The sequence below is a fragment of the Syngnathus typhle genome, linkage group LG4 (genome assembly GCF_033458585.1).
Source record: "Syngnathus typhle isolate RoL2023-S1 ecotype Sweden linkage group LG4, RoL_Styp_1.0, whole genome shotgun sequence".
NCBI classification, from domain to species: Eukaryota; Metazoa; Chordata; class Actinopteri; order Syngnathiformes; family Syngnathidae; genus Syngnathus; species Syngnathus typhle.
Window position 1 is genome coordinate 14,975,347 of NC_083741.1, and position 18,803 is coordinate 14,994,149.

The 18,803-nt window shown below is 43.5% G+C and overlaps 2 protein-coding genes across 3 annotated transcripts; both read right to left on the minus strand.

Moving 5' to 3' along the window:
• Positions 1 to 33: 33 nt before the first annotated feature.
• ripor1 (RHO family interacting cell polarization regulator 1) lies at positions 34 to 10,497 on the minus strand. Of its 2 annotated transcripts, none has more exons than XM_061275769.1 (17): positions 10,337 to 10,497; positions 7,351 to 7,438; positions 7,126 to 7,259; positions 6,978 to 7,056; positions 6,851 to 6,874; positions 6,485 to 6,538; positions 6,237 to 6,386; positions 6,100 to 6,163; positions 5,979 to 6,022; positions 5,368 to 5,493; positions 5,010 to 5,158; positions 4,822 to 4,930; positions 2,535 to 3,080; positions 1,529 to 2,040; positions 1,325 to 1,427; positions 1,137 to 1,230; positions 34 to 1,038 (listed from the first exon to the last, which is right to left on the minus strand). In XM_061275769.1, exons 3-17 carry the CDS (start codon positions 7,215 to 7,217, stop codon positions 959 to 961), a joined length of 2,226 nt encoding a protein of 741 aa, XP_061131753.1. In that variant the 5' UTR covers positions 7,218 to 7,259; positions 7,351 to 7,438; positions 10,337 to 10,497; the 3' UTR covers positions 34 to 958. The 2 variants fall into 2 exon arrangements, with proteins under 2 accessions (XP_061131753.1, XP_061131754.1); XM_061275770.1 differs by having other exon boundaries at positions 948 to 1,088; positions 1,164 to 1,230.
• Positions 10,498 to 12,617: 2,120 nt separating this feature from the next.
• On the minus strand, positions 12,618 to 18,763 carry ctcf (CCCTC-binding factor (zinc finger protein)). The gene is made up of 13 exons (XM_061276416.1): positions 18,599 to 18,763; positions 17,245 to 17,514; positions 16,983 to 17,162; positions 16,136 to 16,502; positions 15,895 to 16,065; positions 15,633 to 15,766; positions 15,374 to 15,494; positions 15,136 to 15,285; positions 14,898 to 15,058; positions 14,633 to 14,815; positions 14,415 to 14,547; positions 14,181 to 14,330; positions 12,618 to 13,961 (listed from the first exon to the last, which is right to left on the minus strand). The coding sequence occupies exons 2-13, from the start codon at positions 17,491 to 17,493 to the stop codon at positions 13,711 to 13,713; spliced, it is 2,250 nt and encodes a 749-aa protein (XP_061132400.1). The 5' UTR covers positions 17,494 to 17,514; positions 18,599 to 18,763; the 3' UTR covers positions 12,618 to 13,710.
• Between the last annotated feature and the right edge of the window lie 40 nt (positions 18,764 to 18,803).

Here is an 18,803-nt window from a genome sequence, read left to right on the forward strand (position 1 = left end):
TTATATTGGGAGTAAATTCAAGATGACAGGATATTTGTTTTGAAGAAAACTTTATAAAGTTTGAACTTTTCTGAACATAAACATTTCCGGACATATACAATTCTTTATATGAAACAGTAAATATCTCAGGTGAACACTCTTAAAATGAATTCCAAAATAAACACTGAAACATTTGCCTGTTCACCTTTGTTTTTAACAACCTTAACATCCGTCACTCGAGGCACTTTCTGAATGAAGAGGCTTTTTTGTACGACGACAAAGCAAAAAAAAAAAAAAAATGCTGAGACACGATAGTGCTCCACTGAGGCTGTAATTCACACCTAAATGAATATGTTACGTCGTTTACAGCGGACATGCTGGCAGTGTGAGGCGGATACACTCATGCAGGTTTTAAAAGAATTTTACATCGCGTATTGCATCATAAAACTCAATCCTGCTGAATGTATGAACGGATCCCTAAAATGCTTGGTCATAAGGCAGCTCAAGTCCTGGTGTATCTTAGAAGACGCAAGCAACAGGAATACATTAGCGCACCGTGGGAATGACCTAATGTAGAGTCTCTCCTAAAAAGAGCTTTACTTGCTGGAAAACACTGCAAAAAGTTCCTAGTCCCATCATTCCTGCAAATGCAGAGAACCGGCCCCAGTCATTGATTGTACACCGAGTAAGAAAAAAAAGCATCCTCTTCGTCTTATTTCCTCACTTAAATAATCTGAGCCTGCTTTTAGTGGATAGTTTTCATTCAAACAAAGTGGTATGTATGAACGCAGGCTGCACAATGGCGTTGAATGACTGAGGACTTTGGAAAAACATGAAATGTGTTTATAGTTCTTGGGTCCGAACAAGGCGAATGTGTGCACAAACTCGGCAGTAATGGAAGAGCTTGCTTGTCGAGTGATCAGTTTGGCAACGAGCACGTTCAGACGAAATGGTCGGGCTGTGGCTGCCTGCCGGCCAATTAGAACACAGTGGTGGCCAAGTGGCTGGGGGTCGTGGGACGCTCCGCCTCCTCTTGAACATCATGTACAGCGTCCTGCCCTGGAAGATTCAGGCCAAAGATATCAAAACCACAAGCTGAGGACCAAGCCCTGCCACGAATAGAAAAAAATCCACATATTAGTGACACCCTCACTCACCGTGTTGGTCGTCTCCCTTTTCCTCACCGTGCCCCTCCTCTTCCTCGGGCAGTTGCACCCGACTCAAATCCTGCTCCTCTTCCGCACCCGACTCCTGATGGAAACATTTTAAGCTTACTTTTTTTTTTTAAACACCCGCGCGTGTCGACAACGGGAACGCGGCCTGGGCCGGTCTGGGTGCGGCGCACCTGCGATTCAGAGACGCGGTCTTCGTCAGAATTCCGAAATCCTTCTGGAGCCTCCATGAGGAATTCCAGGCCGTCTCCCGTCTCTTCATCGCTGCTGACACAACTAAAGGAAAATGATGCCAAAATTATTGTTAACCTAACCCAGTTATTCACTGAATAACATATTTATGATTTGGCACCTTGCACATAATGGAAATCACTGACCTTGCTCCGGAGTCGCAGATTTCTTTGTTCTTCTCCTCCACCTCCTCCTTCGCCTTCTTGTCCACCTCTTGCTCTTCTATGTTGGCTTGTTCACTCTTGTTTTCATCTTCGTCATGCTGCTGCTCACCTTCTTGCTTTGCTCCTTTGTCTACCTCTTGAGGTTCTTCCTCCTCATCTTCCTCTCGGTGCTCTTCTTGCATTGGCTGCTCAGAGTCTTCCTGAAGCTCATCCATCACTTGATGTACAACCTCTTCTTGATGCACAACTTCTTCTTGATGCACCACCTCTTCTTGATGCACCACCTCTTCTTGATGCACCACCTCCTCTTGATGCACCACCTCCTCTTGATGCACCACCTCTTCTTGATGCACAACCTCTTCTTGATGCACAACCTCTTCTTGATGCTCAGCCTCATCCTCTTCCTCCTCCAGGTCAGAGCAGTTGAGGAAGTCAAAACTCTCAAGAGCAGTCTCCACTTCCTGAGTGAAACTGGAAGAAGTAGGAAAAGGGACCTGAGGAGAAATCAGATGCAGACACGTTAAAACTTTGACTACCCTACTTTGACTAAAAAGCAGCGGTCTGACTTGACGGTCAGCATGTGGACGAGAGCCTCGGGCCAGCATGGCGCTTTAGAGTGCCTCGTGGGAACTGCAATAAACCACTAGGTGCTTCAAGCAAATATATACTTGCGGCTCCGACATGTACACATTTGGAGAAAATAGTTGGTACCACCAAAAACAATTATTTAACATATGGACAATACATTTAAACTGTACAGTTTTTTTTAAATATTTTAACACATTTAAGTGCAGTAGAAGTATTTGAATTGGCATTATGTTACACTTCCTTAGAATAATATCAAATATGCTTATTAGGAATAAAACCTGGTTTGTGTTTTTCCAGGTAGGATTATAAATATATTTTATAAAAATATAATTCTGTATTGTATTGTAAAAGGGGTTAGTGTTAGTAGAGCAACATTGAATAAACACAATCATCAACTTACAGTTGGAGCTAAATCAGACTGTTTTGAATCATGAGCCATCTGACTTGGTCCTTCAACCTCAGCAGTCACCGCTCCGCTGCGGACTATCGAATCCTCAGCCGGATCTTTGACCGGACATTGGTCCGTCTTCTCTAATGACTCGACAGCAGTGGAGGAGACGTCGGAGCACGAGTGGCTCAGCTCCGTCGAGGTTTCCAGAACCTCAGCCGATTGGACAGACAGTCTGTCAGTCGTCACAGTACATTCCGGGCCGGACTCGCCAACTCTGCTCTGAGAGGAGGACATCTGCAGGTGGCCGTTGTGCACCGAGTCTTTCGGGGAGAAAACCTCGCCCGCTTCACTCTCATCCTCCTCCTGATTGGACGACAGCGACGGCGTCGAGGCGCTGGACTTGTGCGGTGCGGGGACGCTGGTATGCGGAACGTTGGAGGCCGACAGCCTCTGAGCGTGGTGGGCCAAGGCCGGACTGGACGAGTCGTCGGAAGACTCGGAGGAGTTGGACCAGACGGTACCGTTATCCAGCTCTCCCTGTCGCTTCAGCAGAGACTGAAGGAAATAAGACACGATGAGCTGATGAAATAACAGGTTGCATCTGATTCAGTATTTAAATTCAATATTACACGAATATAACTCCAGTGCGCTGGTGAGCAATCTGCTTTACAAGAAGGTCGAACGACTTAAAAGTGGTTCTCACAGCTCCCGGCAGTCAGGTCTCAAGGTTGCACATGACGACGGTCATGACCGCGGCTGACAAATGCAGTGTGTAAATAATGTCCAATGGATTATGCGCCATTCGGGACGTGGAACAAATGAGGGCTTTCAAACCCGCAAGGCCACTGCCATTCAAGTCAGGTCGCACCGATTTATTCAGCCAGCATGCTTGAATCGAGAACAATGGGCGCATTTTAGGGCCAGCAGGAAAAAGAAAACAGGTGGAAGACGATAAGCAATCGTTCTGTTTTGCTCTGCGATTTGCTAATAAAGGATATGACATATTTATCACGTATATGTAGATTTGAGGAAAAACTCAAATAACTGCACATTACAACTTTGTGATGCTGTTGTAAATATTAAAGGTGCTACATAAACAAAGGCTTCAGTACTTTATTAAAATAATATATTTTTTTTAATGATATGTTCCGTTTCGACAGTGGAAGAAAGAAAAAAATGAATTACAGCGAACGCCCACTTTATCACGTGCTGTTTCTATTCGACTGTCGATGGAACTTAGCATTACATGCAAGCATTAAACTCAGAAATTTGCACAATGTTTAATTCTCTGTTGTTTTATACTGAACGTCAACTTTAAGTGTTTAAAGCAAGCGTGCTTAGCTTCTTATTTGGGGTACTGCATAAAGAGTGACTCTTTCCGTGTCATTAGGGATGTTATACGATGAGCTCCCATTTCTTGACAGTGAGCGGTGCTAAGTAATACTTCCCAAAGTTAGCTTGAATAACTTAAAGTGTGTGGGAGGGGTAACACTCTCATGTTTGGTGCTGTCGCAATCTGAGAACTCTTTAGGGATATTAGGAGATTATTCATATCAAACAGGTCAGTCACTTGCTAGCAGGATAACTAACTAAAGTCCACTAATACTACAACTACGTTGCACACACCAAGTGTAAACCTCTGGGTGGGGCTCTTGCACGGCTCAATGTGCACGGTAAGGAAGCCGTCTTGTCCGGCACGCCCTCATGGGCCGCCTCTGTCGGTCGGCGTGTCTGCGCGGCGCCCCCGTGAAGTGTGCTCTTCAGCGAGGTGAGGAAGAGGAGGAACATATTGGACGGCTACTCAACCACTATTAAACAGCTGCAGGGACCGCAGCTCCGCTCATACACGCTTCCGCTGTCACACCTCCCGCTAGCGCCATCACTGGGCGCGGGGCTACTCGCGTTAGGCACGCCGCTTCCACAACCACATGACCTGACACACAGTCCTGCGCGATTATCCTCACACACATCAGTGCTACCGCTACACACAAAGCAGGTGGGGAGCAGCTGAAACAGAACAAGCCAGTGAAATGAAAGTAATAGCAAACCATACTTGAGGCAAAGAGATCAATGGATTAAACTCGCTGGCCACTTTATTCGGTACACCTGGATGCATCCATTTGACTGGGTTTGCAGGATTTGACTAAATGCAGTGCGGCTCAACATTGCAGCTTTAACATTTACTAGAATGGTAAACCAATTTGGAGCTGCATGAGCCGGTGCACCAGATGAAATGGCCGGCGAGGAAACATCTTATATGGAGAACAATGTCGTGGGAGAGTTGATGTTGACTCACATAAAACACTTGTTCCCGCATGGAAGGTGTGTCTGGAGGGCTCTGATTGGACAACAGCCGTTTGGAAACAGTACTGCAGGACGATGTCTGGTCATCCTTGTCAAAAGGACTAAAGAGGAAAAAAAAAAAAAGACAACTTCATATACAGTTGTGTAGAGTTACTAAGAGCTATTTGCAGGGGGCGTTACCTCCATGTGACTTCCAAGTTCAGCTTAACTGTTCCCAGGTCATTAATATCCACGGCAAGGGTCTGTGGGAGTGGGCAGAACAGGTCGAGCATTTCGCAGGACACACTACCCACCACCACGTGATTTGCCAGACTCTTCAGCTCAGTCACCTGACAAAAAAATGTCGTAACCTTACCGAGTGATCTAGAGAGAACGTGTCATGACGGCAAAGCTCCTAAAACTGCAACGGCCAACGCAATTTTTTTGAGGAACCGGTTAAAGGCCTCTCAACATCTGACTGAAAAGTGATCATTTGGTGACTTTGCACCAAGGAAAACAGAAATTCCCCGTCAGGGGTAAATACCTTTAATACACTTACCTTGATGGACAAAAGTTCAGTGACGAGAGGCAGGAAAATGTACTCTTCGCTGTCCCATATCTGCTTGCTGCTGACTTCCACGCGCCCTCGTAGCCTCCAGCGCTGACGCCCGTAGCGCATGAGCACCTGGCGAATGGCGGAATAGTTTGAATTCAGGGCGCCTCTCATATTCAATACAATGACCTCAAACCACATAATAATTGCTGGAGACATTGAGTCGAAATGGATCCACATGACATGACAATGACAACGTCAGCATCTGCCGAGTGGGGCTACAAAAAAAAAATAGATGGATGGACAATAACTTTCTTCTTTTTAAATCAAATAAAAAAGAAATGTATTATAAATGTACCAGAGTTGTTTTCTGGTCTTAAAATCAAGAATTAGAATTTTTATACATCATATATATGATAAATATTTGAGCATTCAGAATATTTGCTAATCGTCAAATAAAATAGAGGATGAGATTGAATTAGTAGTCATGGCAACTAAAATGTGCCTTTAGCATGCGACAACAAGAATTGACAGCACCAAAAAGAGCAATAACTGTCCAGGATTTAAAACGTGGCCACAATGAAAGGTATGATTAAAAAAAAAAGAAAAAAGTTTACCTCATATTGGTCACCCGCACATAGCCGCGCAAAGCCGGCAAGGCCTGCGACATAAATGGAAAAAATATTGCGATGAGGAGAAGGAAGTGAAAGTGATGAGTTTACAAAGTGACTCACTCACCCTTCATCTTGACATGAAATTCTCCCATGTGGCTTTCCAGTTCGCTCTCGAGCGAGCACATGTGCTGCACGAACACAAACATGGTTTAAAAAAAGAAAGCCTGTAGCCAATACAGTGACTTCAATTCAGCAACTCACCTCTGTACATTCCCTAAAGCCTCTGTTGGCTTCACTCAGGCTCTCCCTGGCCTCTTTGCTCCCAGTGGCAGAGTTAAAGGCCACCACCATTTTACTGGCACCATCTCGAAGCCGCCGCTGTATGCAGTAAGCATCGTATAGCTCCTCCACCTGCAAGTCAACACATGGCCGCAGTTTCACACACACTCAGTTGGAAATAACCAAAACCTCTATATCACAGAGTTCAGAATCGAATCATTCAAAAACACCTTGCTGAGGTGGAATTCCAAACGACGCATGAATCTCTCTATGGCTTTCACTTGCTAAAAAAAAAAAAAAAAAGACACAAGTTAAGTATGGTCAAGTCAAAAAGATAAAGAATGTATTGCATCCAGAATCTAATGTGATCTGATGTGCAAGCAATATCAAAGACTGCACCTCAGCATGTTTTTTTAATGTAAAGCGCTACATAAAGATACTTTTCTGCCATCTTGTGGCATCTATAGGCAATTGCAAACGTGTCAGTTACATTTACAGACAATTTCGTCATTTGATTTCTCTGTTTGACTGTATTTATCCACATGAGGGTTCATGTTGTGACCAGTGAGAGTAAACGACACAGGAATTGAACCGACCTTATCCTGTTCATACAAAGATCCCTGTGGAGGAAAATCAAAGTTTAGCATCACAAAGGGTCTAATTAGCATTCCACATGGCACCACTTGATACCGGTGGGACTGGTTTGAATAGGCGGCCTCTCACCAGTCGACCGTTTCTCTTGTTTTCTCGGATCTGCTGGCCCAGGGCGTCCAGCTCAAGCTGGTGGACCTGCAGGTATGACCTAAGAACAACACCGAATAAATGCTTTCAGACGGTGATGTTCCTACTTCTAATTTCACTATGTACTCACTGTAAGCCTCGGCGTAAGGCGGCGTACACCTCATCCAGTCGCTCGGGCTGGGGGGTTTTGGCGGGGGGCAGCTTGGTGGAGCCTGTGAACATCCTGCTTCCTTACAAGGCACGTTTCTCTTGGATCAAACAGCGCTGAGGCAGGGGAGCAGCCCAGAGACAATGTTCATTTCTGCTACGAGACTATCATAAAGAAAGCACAGCAGAGGAAGAAGGAGGGTGGTACCTGGTGACCGAAGGGGTCCTATCACTACTGGGGCATGCTGGCAGGGCTGACTGTACCACTGGGCTTTCAACAAACCAAAGGACATGTCCTGTAATGGTGCCAAAGGAGAACATTAAGAAATTAACTAAAAAGAAATTGAAATGTAGTTGGGATAATTCGGACTAAAACAACCACATTTCTAATATTACCATATAAAGTGGGGAAGGGAGTGCTAGAAGAAATATACCTCTCACTTCCACTATGATTACATTTTTTTAAGTGTCTATGTCACAGCATGAAGCACGACACGCTTGCGGTGACCACGGTGGCCAGCCTGCTTGAGTTTGTCTCTCGTCGTCTTCCTTCCTTCCATGCTACCACAGCAAACGTCCCCCCCCCTTCCCACCTCTTCCCACCTCCACATTCAGCACCCGAAAGCAGGAAGTCTCATAGCGGCCTCCATACAGGAAATTCTACACAGACGCTTGGCCCGAGAATATAAAAACGACTCCTGCAACGTGGGCGAGTGTGCTAAGAAAAGAAAAAAGAAGAATCCTTCAGGAATAATAGAAAAACGTGTGGAATAGCGTGATGGTCAGTGTTAGTAATGTATTGGGGGGTCGTGCCTGAGCTAAGTAGTCACAAAAGAGATTACGGTCTTAAAACAAACTCAAATCTGTCGAGCAAGAGCCAAACCCTAAATTGTGATTGAGAGAGGCCTGTGGAGAAAATAGTGGTTGCTCTACATTGTTTTATATTCCCCTCACAACCACAAATATTTTCAAACACATGCAGTATATTTCTTTTAAAAATTCCCTTGTAGTTACGAAGAAAGTAGCTGTCCGATCAAATTGTTAATGTGCCGTTGTCAGTGATGTGTGGAGGACCAAAACCAAAAATACATCAAAGTAAAAATAACTAGAAATATAAAGAAAATGTATATGGTTGAATTTAAAAATATATATATATTTAAATTGTTATCTAACTTAATTTATATTTTTATTCAGTATTTTCCCATTTATTTTGCAAATTATTTTAACTTTTTTCACTTTGGACCGTCCCCTCGTTTGAATAATATTTATTTTGCGTTGCAGGACCAAAACTGCCAAAATAAAAAATAAATAAAAGTGAAAAATTAAACCATATAAAAAATGATTGAAATTTTAAATGTAAAACACCAAAAATACACAATAAAAGGGCAAAATATGTGTGGAAATAAACACAAAAAATATATAATTAACTAACAATGTATATACTTTTTTAAAAATATATATTTTACTTTAGTTTTTATATGACACTTTGATTTACTTTTTATTTGGGCATTTTTGGTCTTCCGCAGTGATGATGCGGGCAAGGTGGTCCCTCACTGGCAAACCACTAATCTAGGTGACATACTGGGAGGATTAACAGGAGGTGGTCCGGGTTTGGGTTTAAAAATAAAAAGGGGGAAAAGGCACCATATGCTCACATTTGCCACATTTGAGACAAAAATAAACACAAGACTGATGCTCCAAGACAAATAACTGAATCTGAGAGCACATACCTCCACACAAGTACGTACGGTATCAAGGCTCACACATTACGGGTTTTGGTTTCAATTCAATGATCTTTTATCCCTTTCCCTACATTACAGATCATTAGCTGCATTAATCCTCTCCAAGCAAGGGGGCAAACAAAGAGGACACTGTTTGAAAGCACCTCACAAGACTGGAGTTTTCTCTCCCAAACAAAGTCATGCACAAACCGCACAATGCATTAGCTCGTTTGGACCTGCGTATTAATGGCAAACTTCTAAAACGTGTACTATATTAAGAAGTTTAAATGGCCACCAAAACCTGAGCTGTGTTTGGAAACGTTCACCAGTTCTCTAATTCTAATCACTATATCGAGATTGTTGTACAGTGAACAATGTACATTGTTGATTAAATGCAAAAGTGTTTTCGAACACTACGTTGAAAGCCATGCAATGCATTCGTTATGGTCCAGCCAAGAGGTCATCAAAATTTCTGAAACTGAGAACTACTTCTTGTTTTCTGATTCACATACTTCTGAAATAAAATTGCTCTAATGACCTCGATATAAATTACATTCATCAATGTGAAGACACTGGAACACATTTCCAAATAATCACTTCGGAATTCAAAAGGGAAATACATTCATTTATATTTCATAATTTTAAAATACAAATATTACTGTATTTATTTAACACAACTGAACTGTACTTGGGGGAGGGGGATATTCCTCTACCACACTTGGTGAATCACTGATTTAAATAAAAAAATACTGATTTAGATTTTGAAAATAAAAAAACTTGAAGTACACACTTGCTAAGGCTGTAGTGATTGAATATTTACTTCAGTGATGTAATGCGGTTGTTATGACTCACGCTTTAACAGGAATTCAAATAAAATGGCCTAAAACGAAAAACTACAAGGCCAATTTGAGACGCCAGCATCTTAAAATGGCAGTCAAACAATAACAATGACTTGTTTTCTTCCGCTGTTAGGCTTAGGCTAGCTCCATCGGTGTAGTCCGGTCTGCTGAGTACGTCTGGGGGAGGAAGAAGCGGTGACGACGAGTAGCGGTATTATAATAAAAACACAACCTACTCTCTTCCAGATTAGCGGATTAGCTAACCCGGCGGCAGCGGGCTATTTATCGGATAAACAGAGTCACATCACAGCCGGGGCCGCTTTACTTGGTTCTCCGCGGAAGATGGAGCGTAGATCCCGAGCAGCGAAAAACTTGGAAGCCAGATTTCCATTTCATTTAACGGAGCTGACAAACGGCCTTTGCGGCTAATTAATCTCTTGAGTATGAATAAATATAAACTCCGCTGCAGCGGGAGAGCCTAAAAAGGAGAAAAGGGAAAAAACAAGCTCGACTAGCTGGCGGGTATCAGTGGGACAACATCCCAGCAAAGCTTCTTGGCGTCGCCCGTGGAGAGAAATCTCAAAACGGGCGTCTTGTTTTTTGACCTTGATGATTAAAGCAGGCTTGCTCCTACCTCTCTTTGAAAGTCCGACGGGCCGGGGAGTTTGGCCACAATCCCATGTCCAACACGATGCTCCTCCGTACACTTCTCTATAGTTATTCTGGGCGCTGTCCTTCTCCTCGATTTCGCAGTTTTTGTGTCCACAAAGTGGAGCACTGGCCAAAAATCGACTTCCTGTGGCTCACTTTCAAAACAAAGGCTCATCATGACAATCACGATTTGATGTGACCCCCACCCCCCCCTTTCCGCTCGTGATTATTATTATTTTTTTAAATATATATATTTACATTTATACAACGGAAAGGAATAACGGGGGTAGCCCAAAATATTTATAAAAAAACAGACCGGGTTCTTACTCTTGGAGTTGTAATGTTATATTACAGTCAGATGTCATTTCAAAGAATAAAGTCCAATTTTTTCAAATTCTACAAGAGGGAGATTTTGTTTTAACAATACGATTTTTAGTTTTGATAATATGGTTACAGAAATAAAGTTATGATCATTCTTTTAAGAATTTTAGGCGGAAAATGTGATTAAAAATATCTTAAAATATGAAGTGCTCGTGTAAAGAGCTTCAAATTTAAATACAGCTAAACTTTACCTGGGCTGTGATACCACTAATGGAACCCCACCTTTAGAATCCCTTTGACAGATGATACAAATGAATGGAAAATGCATGATTTGAGTGACACACATATTATCATTGTCGATCATATCATATGATGATCATTGTCTCACTGAACGTGTACCATTTTCATTTAATAACTATCATAATATTACATCAACTCTATAGTGCTTTTACAACTTCATATACATCTTGTCTGTATAGCTTTATGTCTGTATTATACTGACCCCAAGTGGCCAAGACGCATACACCAGGAGTAGGACGTATCCATTGTATTAAAACAAAAAAGTATTTCAAATATTGTATTTTACGTTATTCACGACTGTATGTTTTATCTTAAGTACAATAAAACAGTTTCTTATATATAAATATAAACATCCATCCCCATCCATCCATCCATCTTCTTCCGCTTATCCGGGGTCGGGACCAACACATTTCCCAAGGCAACTACAACAAAGTTAACCATTGTAAAAACAACTCTTTCTTAGTGGACAGTAGGACGGGTGTGCAAGGCATTTGTGAATTAAAAAGGTCAATAAAATAACTTTTATTTTGAAATACAGACCCTCCTCCCGGAAAATGAGAATCCACTAGTTGCTGTGGCAACAAGGATGTGACTCTGTCACTGGGCTATGCTCCTCGTCACTTGAAGATTCCACGTGGAATCCAAACGGAAATAAAAAGCAGACGCACGGTTTCCACAGGCAATGAAGAATCAAACGTGACTCACAAGTGCGGCAGTTCGTTAAAGCGAGTAGATTCGTTTCGGCCAACCTGCAGGTCCTAGTTGTCCTAAATCAGGGTTTTTTGAGGAACATGTGGCTGCTATCTTGCATACTTCCTGTTTAACAGAATGAACACAAAGCACAACGTTAGGCGTGTTTATAGCGTCTTTTTTGTATTTACACATATGTATACAATTTAGCATAGCCATGACATACATCCCTGTATGAAAACTGGAGGATTATTCCATACAATTATCCATCAAATCCACCATCATAGATCCATAATTCAACGAGGGTAAATAATGCATCTAAAGCCTCCTTCCTCCGAGTGCCTTGTAATTTTTAAGTGTTCATCTACCAAAGAGAAACACAGCAGAGTAGTAATCCTCTCTTGACCTCATTTCACACAATCATACATGTGACAAACACATGCTCGGGACCAGGCATGTTCCTGCATAGCATTTGTTTTTCTCCTGATGAGTTCTGCACGGCTTTTCGATTAGACTTGTTTCAAAATGCAGGATGTGTATGACACACTGACTGTTATCGCATTTATTTGAACTATTACATTGCTTTGCTCATGAAACTAAAAGCGGTATCAAACTGGTTGAAGATGAACAATTCCAACAAAATGTTATACATGACAAAACTGCACTTGATTTTATGTGTAAAAGCTCATTAACTTCCATCGGAAACATGAACACACTTATATTGCCCCTTCCTTCAGTGGTTGCTCAAAAAGTAAAACACTTGTGCTCGACAGATAAATGAAATGTTTTAGTATGAAGTCCTCCATTTAATAAAATATATATATGCAAGCAACATACACAAGTGTTTGTTAGCGCCCAACCAATGCTGAAAATCAAAAGCATTGCCTCTCCATTGTACCGAGCATGCGCAGAACACTTTTCTGAGATACAACTGCACAAACCTAAAACATGAGTCCATGTCTACTTTTTATTGGTTGTACCATCATACATCTGTTCTCAACTGCCAGCCCCTTGAAACACCACACTGCCCAGAGGGTATTGCAATTGGTACAAAAAAAGAAATTATGAACCCAAAGTGGAATGGCTACACAAAGGAGCAAAACAACCCAAACATTTTCTTTGCACATAAATGTTTTTGTACATTATGCATCATCTAGGGACGTTACAGTAGCAAGAAGAGATATAAAGTAAGCAGTCTAGCTAGAAGCTTTGATAAACTAGAATAGGTGTTAAAATAGGGTTTTACTAAACACAGCAAAGAAACAAAATAAAAATACAATAAAAAATATTCCAAATCAAATATTTGTTTCTGTAATTAACAATAACATTTTCTGGTCTGCGAAAAGCAATAACATTTTTTATGTCCAGAGGCTAATGGCGATTTAAGAAGTGAAACTGAAAAGCCAATTGAAAAGACGGCTTTTGGGGCACACTCTTCCCAACTGAGAGACGCTCTTCAGCAAGGACATGAAACAAGAATTGAAAAAGTGCAGAACCATCCACGGCCGGGGTGATTACGATTTTGACATGATGTGAATGACCCCTATCAACAACAGAGTATGTTACAAGTTTAAAAAAAAAAAAAAAAAAAAAAAAAGAGGTAAAAATTGGGCTGGGGTGTGTCAAAAGATGACTCCGCATATTGATGCTTTGGATAATTACATGCACATCTGGATTCAGGGGGAAAGAGTAATCTTTTATAGTGTTGCCAGAGTAGATTGATTAAACTGTGATGAATCAATTTTCTACAAATGTTCTAAACACCAAGGACAACAATGAGTAGGCTAGAGATACTGTGACCAATTACAGCCTGCCCCGGGACAGAAGTGTCAAAAAGATTGTTTTTTTGGTAAATAATCTGTATTAAAAGTCTTTATCACTCATCCATGTCAATGCAAGATTTAAAAGCAAGCCTTAAATTCCAACAGCGATGTTTTGTTTATGTAGGATACGTTAAGTGTTTGGAACCCTAAATGCCAAGAATTAGATGTTGCTGTGAACAGGGAGGGAGGGGTCTGTGTTTTACAGAATTGACCCTTGCGTCCATCACCGGTCCATCATGCTGAGGATCATCTCGGGGGTGAGGTCTCCGTTAGGCGGGGCTTCTGACAGCTGCATCTCCGGCTCCTCCTGGGACAGCTCCTCCAGCTGAATAGTGGAGTCACCTTCTCCGACTACCACTTCCTGTGTGGCCCCCTCCTCTTCAATCTCGTCTTGCTCGGCGCCCACCTCCTTTTTCACAATAATGTCATCCACCTCTCCAGTGGCCTCATCCTCCACACGGATGATGGCGGCGACTGTTGAGAGAGCCATGGATCAAATTAAATTATACTTTTACTTCGTAATACGTTTTGCTTCCTCCCTTTGAACCAATTCACCTCATCGTTTTGACCCCACTTTACAATGGAAAAGAAGAAGGCTAAAATTAGCTTTAATTGTGGTGTCATTTGAGGTTTTACCACCCATAAGCACGTGACATGGGAAGAAAGTCAAATCAAGTGCATTGTGACACCCACCCTCTGGCTTGTTCTTTGGAGGGCGTCCACGCTTCCTCTTGACTGGTGGTTCTTCAGGGGCTGCAACAGGAACCACTGGTGGAGCCTGTTCCAACTCCATCTCATCCAACAAATCATCATCATCATCATCCATCTCATCCAGATCAGGTTCTGCAGATATGATGGAAACAATTACACTCTCACCCATGTCATCATACGCACTACTTAGAAACAAGAAATGCCACTGTGCCATACCGGTGTCCTCATCATCATCATTCCTGTCTTGCATCTTCCTCTTCCTGCCCCGGCGACTCTTTTTGGGTGGGGTTCCGTTTTGGTCTCCAGCAACTTCCCCCATGCAGTTCTCACTGTGACGCAGCATGGTGTTCTGTGCAATACCAGTAACGACACAAGTGACACATTGTACAAAGTGATGTAAAACGGTCCCAAATCTGAACGGGATTCGGGCCTACCCTGCGGGTGAACGTCTTGCTACACTTGCTGCAGACGAAGGCGGTGGGCACAAAGTTGGGGTCATGGTAGCGTTTGAAGTGCATGTCCAGCAGCTGCTTCTGTCTGAACGTTTTCTCACACTGACTGCAGGCAAAGGGCTTCTCCCCAGTATGTGTACGCTTGTGCATGATCATGTGCCGTTCCTATAGGGTGGGGAAGGGGGGTTGTTAAGACGGATGAACTCCAAATTTCAGTCAAATGTTCAGCATTTTCCGAGAGCCTTGCCTGCTTGCAGCAATAGTCACACTGGTCGCACTTGAAACGTTTCTCATTCTTGTGAGTCTTCTGGTGCTGGATGAGAGCATAGCGCTCGTGGAAAACAGCATCACAATAACGACATTTCTTTCCCCTCTCGATAAATGAATGCTGCTTTCGCAAGTGAACACCTGAGATAAAAAGCGAAACATTTTGATTAGTTTGAGAAACCACGCACGCACGCATCACCACCGACTGAACGATCTACCGAGGTCACTCTTGCGTGCGATGACGGTGTCACAATGTGGACAATGGAACTTTGCCACATTCTCGGTGTGTTTCTGCAGAATGTGCATCTTCATGGTGCCGCTCTGGGTGAAACGAGCATGGCAGATGTAGCACTCGTACGGCTTCTCGCCTGTGGCGGGAACGAGGAGAAAGTAAGTGGACGGACAGCCTTTGAAGTGCCGATTAACCAGAGTTTCAAATTGCTGGGAGTATCCCACCCGAGTGTGTCCTCATGTGTCTTTTCAGCTTGTACGTGTCCCTGCTAGCGTAGCTGCATAGACTGCACTGGAAGGGCCGCTCCCCGGTGTGAGAGCGGATGTGCCTCTTCAACTTGCTCACCTGGGAAGGGAGAAGCATTATGTCAGGAGTTCATGCACAACATAGCTTTGGCAGAGAAAGTGCTTTTATGTTAGCACCATCAAAGGGATCAAACACCAAGTGAGATGACATCATGGGGTATCTGATACGGTTGCTCACCTCAACACTGCAGTAATCACACATGGAGCACTTGAAGGGCTTCTCGTGTGTGTGCTTGTAGCGACGATGACGCACCAACTCGCCACTGGTCACAAATGCCATATCACAGTCGGTGCATTTGTGCGGCCGGGTGCCTAAAATGTTGGAGGAAAAATAAAATGAGGACCACTTTTCCAGCTCAACCTACTTGCCGCAAGATAAGCTCAAATCAGAAAGACTCCACATGCAACAACTCATGGATTGACTGTCATAGTTTCTCCACCTGTGTGAGTGTTGAGGTGGTTTCGCAGCAGTGTAACTGTCCTGAAGGCCCTTCCGCACAAGTGACATTTGTGCGGCCTTTCATCTGTGTGGCTCTTCATATGTCGGTCCAGGTTGGAGCGTCGTGGACAAGTGTAGCTACACAGCTCACACTGGAACGTCTTCTTTACACCTGGTCAAGAAAGTATGAGTATTAAGTGTGTGCCTATTTCCCCTGCAAACATAAAAGCAACACGCTGTACCTTTCTTTTTGATCTTAGTGGGCTTAGGGGGCTTCATGTTTCCCACAACCTTCTCTGCATTGACCTCTGACAGCAGCCCCTCTTGTTGCTCTTCCTCAAAGTCATACACGGACACATCCATGTCTCTGTCGCCCTCCGCATAACGCAGGCGGCTTTTTTTCCCCTTCTTCACTTTGCGGACAGTTGTGATAGGCTGGTAGTCGGGGTCCTTCTGCCATGCTGGTTGAGACTCAAGAGGTTCCTGATCAGCTACGTCAGCGTCCTCCTGTTCCTCGTCTGCCCTCGTCCCTTGAAGCTCGTCGTGGACTGCCTGAAGCTCCTCTTGCTCGACAGTCTCCACTTCACCATTGGCCCCCACCTTGACCACCTAAATGAAGATCCATAGTCATCTTTTGTGGTCAAGCAGACTTTGAGGTGGGAAGTAGCTCGACACAAACACATACTGTATATGACTTATTTTTCCTCAATACTTTATATATGCGCGCAAATTAGACCAAACTCACACTAGTGACATGGTTTAATGTTCCACCTGCAGTCTCACTGTTTCATATGTGGTTAAAACTGATACAGCAACACTGCCTCTTTGTGGACAGCAGAGGGATGGCCCTTGGTCAGCATCAGCATGTTGTAGACAAACTTTTTGATACAATAAAATATCTTACAAACATCAAATCTTGAGTTCATGTCAACATAACATCTATTAAGACAACTACACAAACAAATGTGGTCATGAGGTACACCTCCCAAATCAAGTCTTGTGCTGCTGGTGCAAAAGTTAGTGTCAAGCCCTGGAATGCTTTACTAAAAATGCCACAATTTTTCTTTCATGACTCTAGGTTCTGCTTACCTGGAAGCCTTCAGGCAAGGGCAGGGTATGACAGATAACTGGCTCTGCATCCTTATTGGCTGATCCGTCAACATAGGTTGCCTGGAGGCCATCCACTGTTGTTGAAGTGACTGGTACCTGCACTAGTTGAAGTTGTCCAAGTCCTAAAGCAGCACCAGCCTGTTCCTCCATATTTACAACCTACAGACAGTATTCGGCAATTATAAACCAAGAGGAACAACATTTATCAGAGAGGTTTCCAGTGACTTGTCATTCAACCAACCTGAAGGGTGATAATCTGACCATCATCGCCACCAGTTACAGTAACTGTGCCCCCTCCCTCCAACACCTCTGTCTTCATTTGCAGCAGGGTGGGATCCAGGGCATCCATCACCATCATCTCCATGTTACCAGGAACTTCCACTGCTTGTGGGGCTCCCGATGACCCTTGGATCACAGCATCACCTGCTTCTGGCAGGACCCCCTCTTCGGGAGCCAGGGCAGTTTCCATGGAAACGACATCGCCCTCCATGGTAACGGGCCAGTCAACACCCTGTTCGTGGTGGTCGACAGTAGAATTGTTGTTAGTATGGTGAGACATTCAGTCTGAATATGCTCACTCACAAGAGGGAAATATTCAAAGCAGGGTACACACAGTGGAGACTAATTTTATCTGAACCACCAACCAAAACTATTGGGCATATATGCTGCTAACCATTCCCGCAATGTGTGGTCTAAATATTTTTAAGTGGGATGGAAGGGGAACTCGTATAATTCCCTGAAAACGAGCTGGTGCGTTTTTCGTTGACCACGTTAGACTTTTGAGCTATCGGGTTTTTCAGGTCCTCGTAACCGGAAACCAGAGAACAGAAGGTGAGGGCTGAAGATAACGTTTAAACGATGTACAGCACTACACAGTCCACGCTAACTTTTGAGAGTTTAAAAAAAAAAAACCTTCCTGGACACGCACCTGATGAGGCCATGAGTTACACGCATCTGCAACTTAGTTGGGTAACATATGTTTGAAGCGAGTCAGCCAAACGTGCACAATAAACTGAACGCAAAACGTCTCCAAAGCGGCGAATTCAACCTTTGTACACCAAAAATAGTGACACTTAGCATCCTCGTGATTTCCATGATAGCGTGCTGCGATTTTGACAAGTCGATCCATTCCAAAGTGCCTCTTTGGATTTTGAAGATAACTGGTCGAAAATAATCAAATCGACCATTTCGTTATATGCGCGAGCAATTGCTCAGTAAATGGCCATGCGGCACAAACTAAAACGAGAACTTATATTTGTTTGTTGGCTGGGAGGCGCGAGGACGATTGAAAACAGGAAACAAAGGGCACGATAAGATGGACGTCAGGCCTAAAGTAAGTTTAAAGAGAAGCACACATTTAGACGACCATCGCTTAGTGATGACGACGAAATAGTACGCAAAAAGCACGAAAACAGTCGCCCAACACGGGGAGTTGGAGTTTAGAGACAGATTTAGTGAATATTGGATAACGATAGAGGGAGACAAACACCCCCCGCCAGTCGGTAACGTTAAGCCCCACCGTGACACCTAGAGGCCGACGCCAGCTCCTACAAAAACGTTTCCGTGTTTTCGGGCAAATGGTAGCTTCGACTTACCGCAGAGTGCTTCTTTTGTGGTTATATTAAGTTCAGTGCCTGTAGAGTGCAGCAGATTGCTTCAATCCTCCGTGGACGTGCGAAAAAGCTGTGCACAGGCCTGATAATTTTCTCCCGCTTTAGAATAGAGGGCCTCACACAAAATGGCGGTCGCGGAGAGCGAAGGCGCATGCGCACACGTAAGACCCGGCGGTAAAGGGGCGCG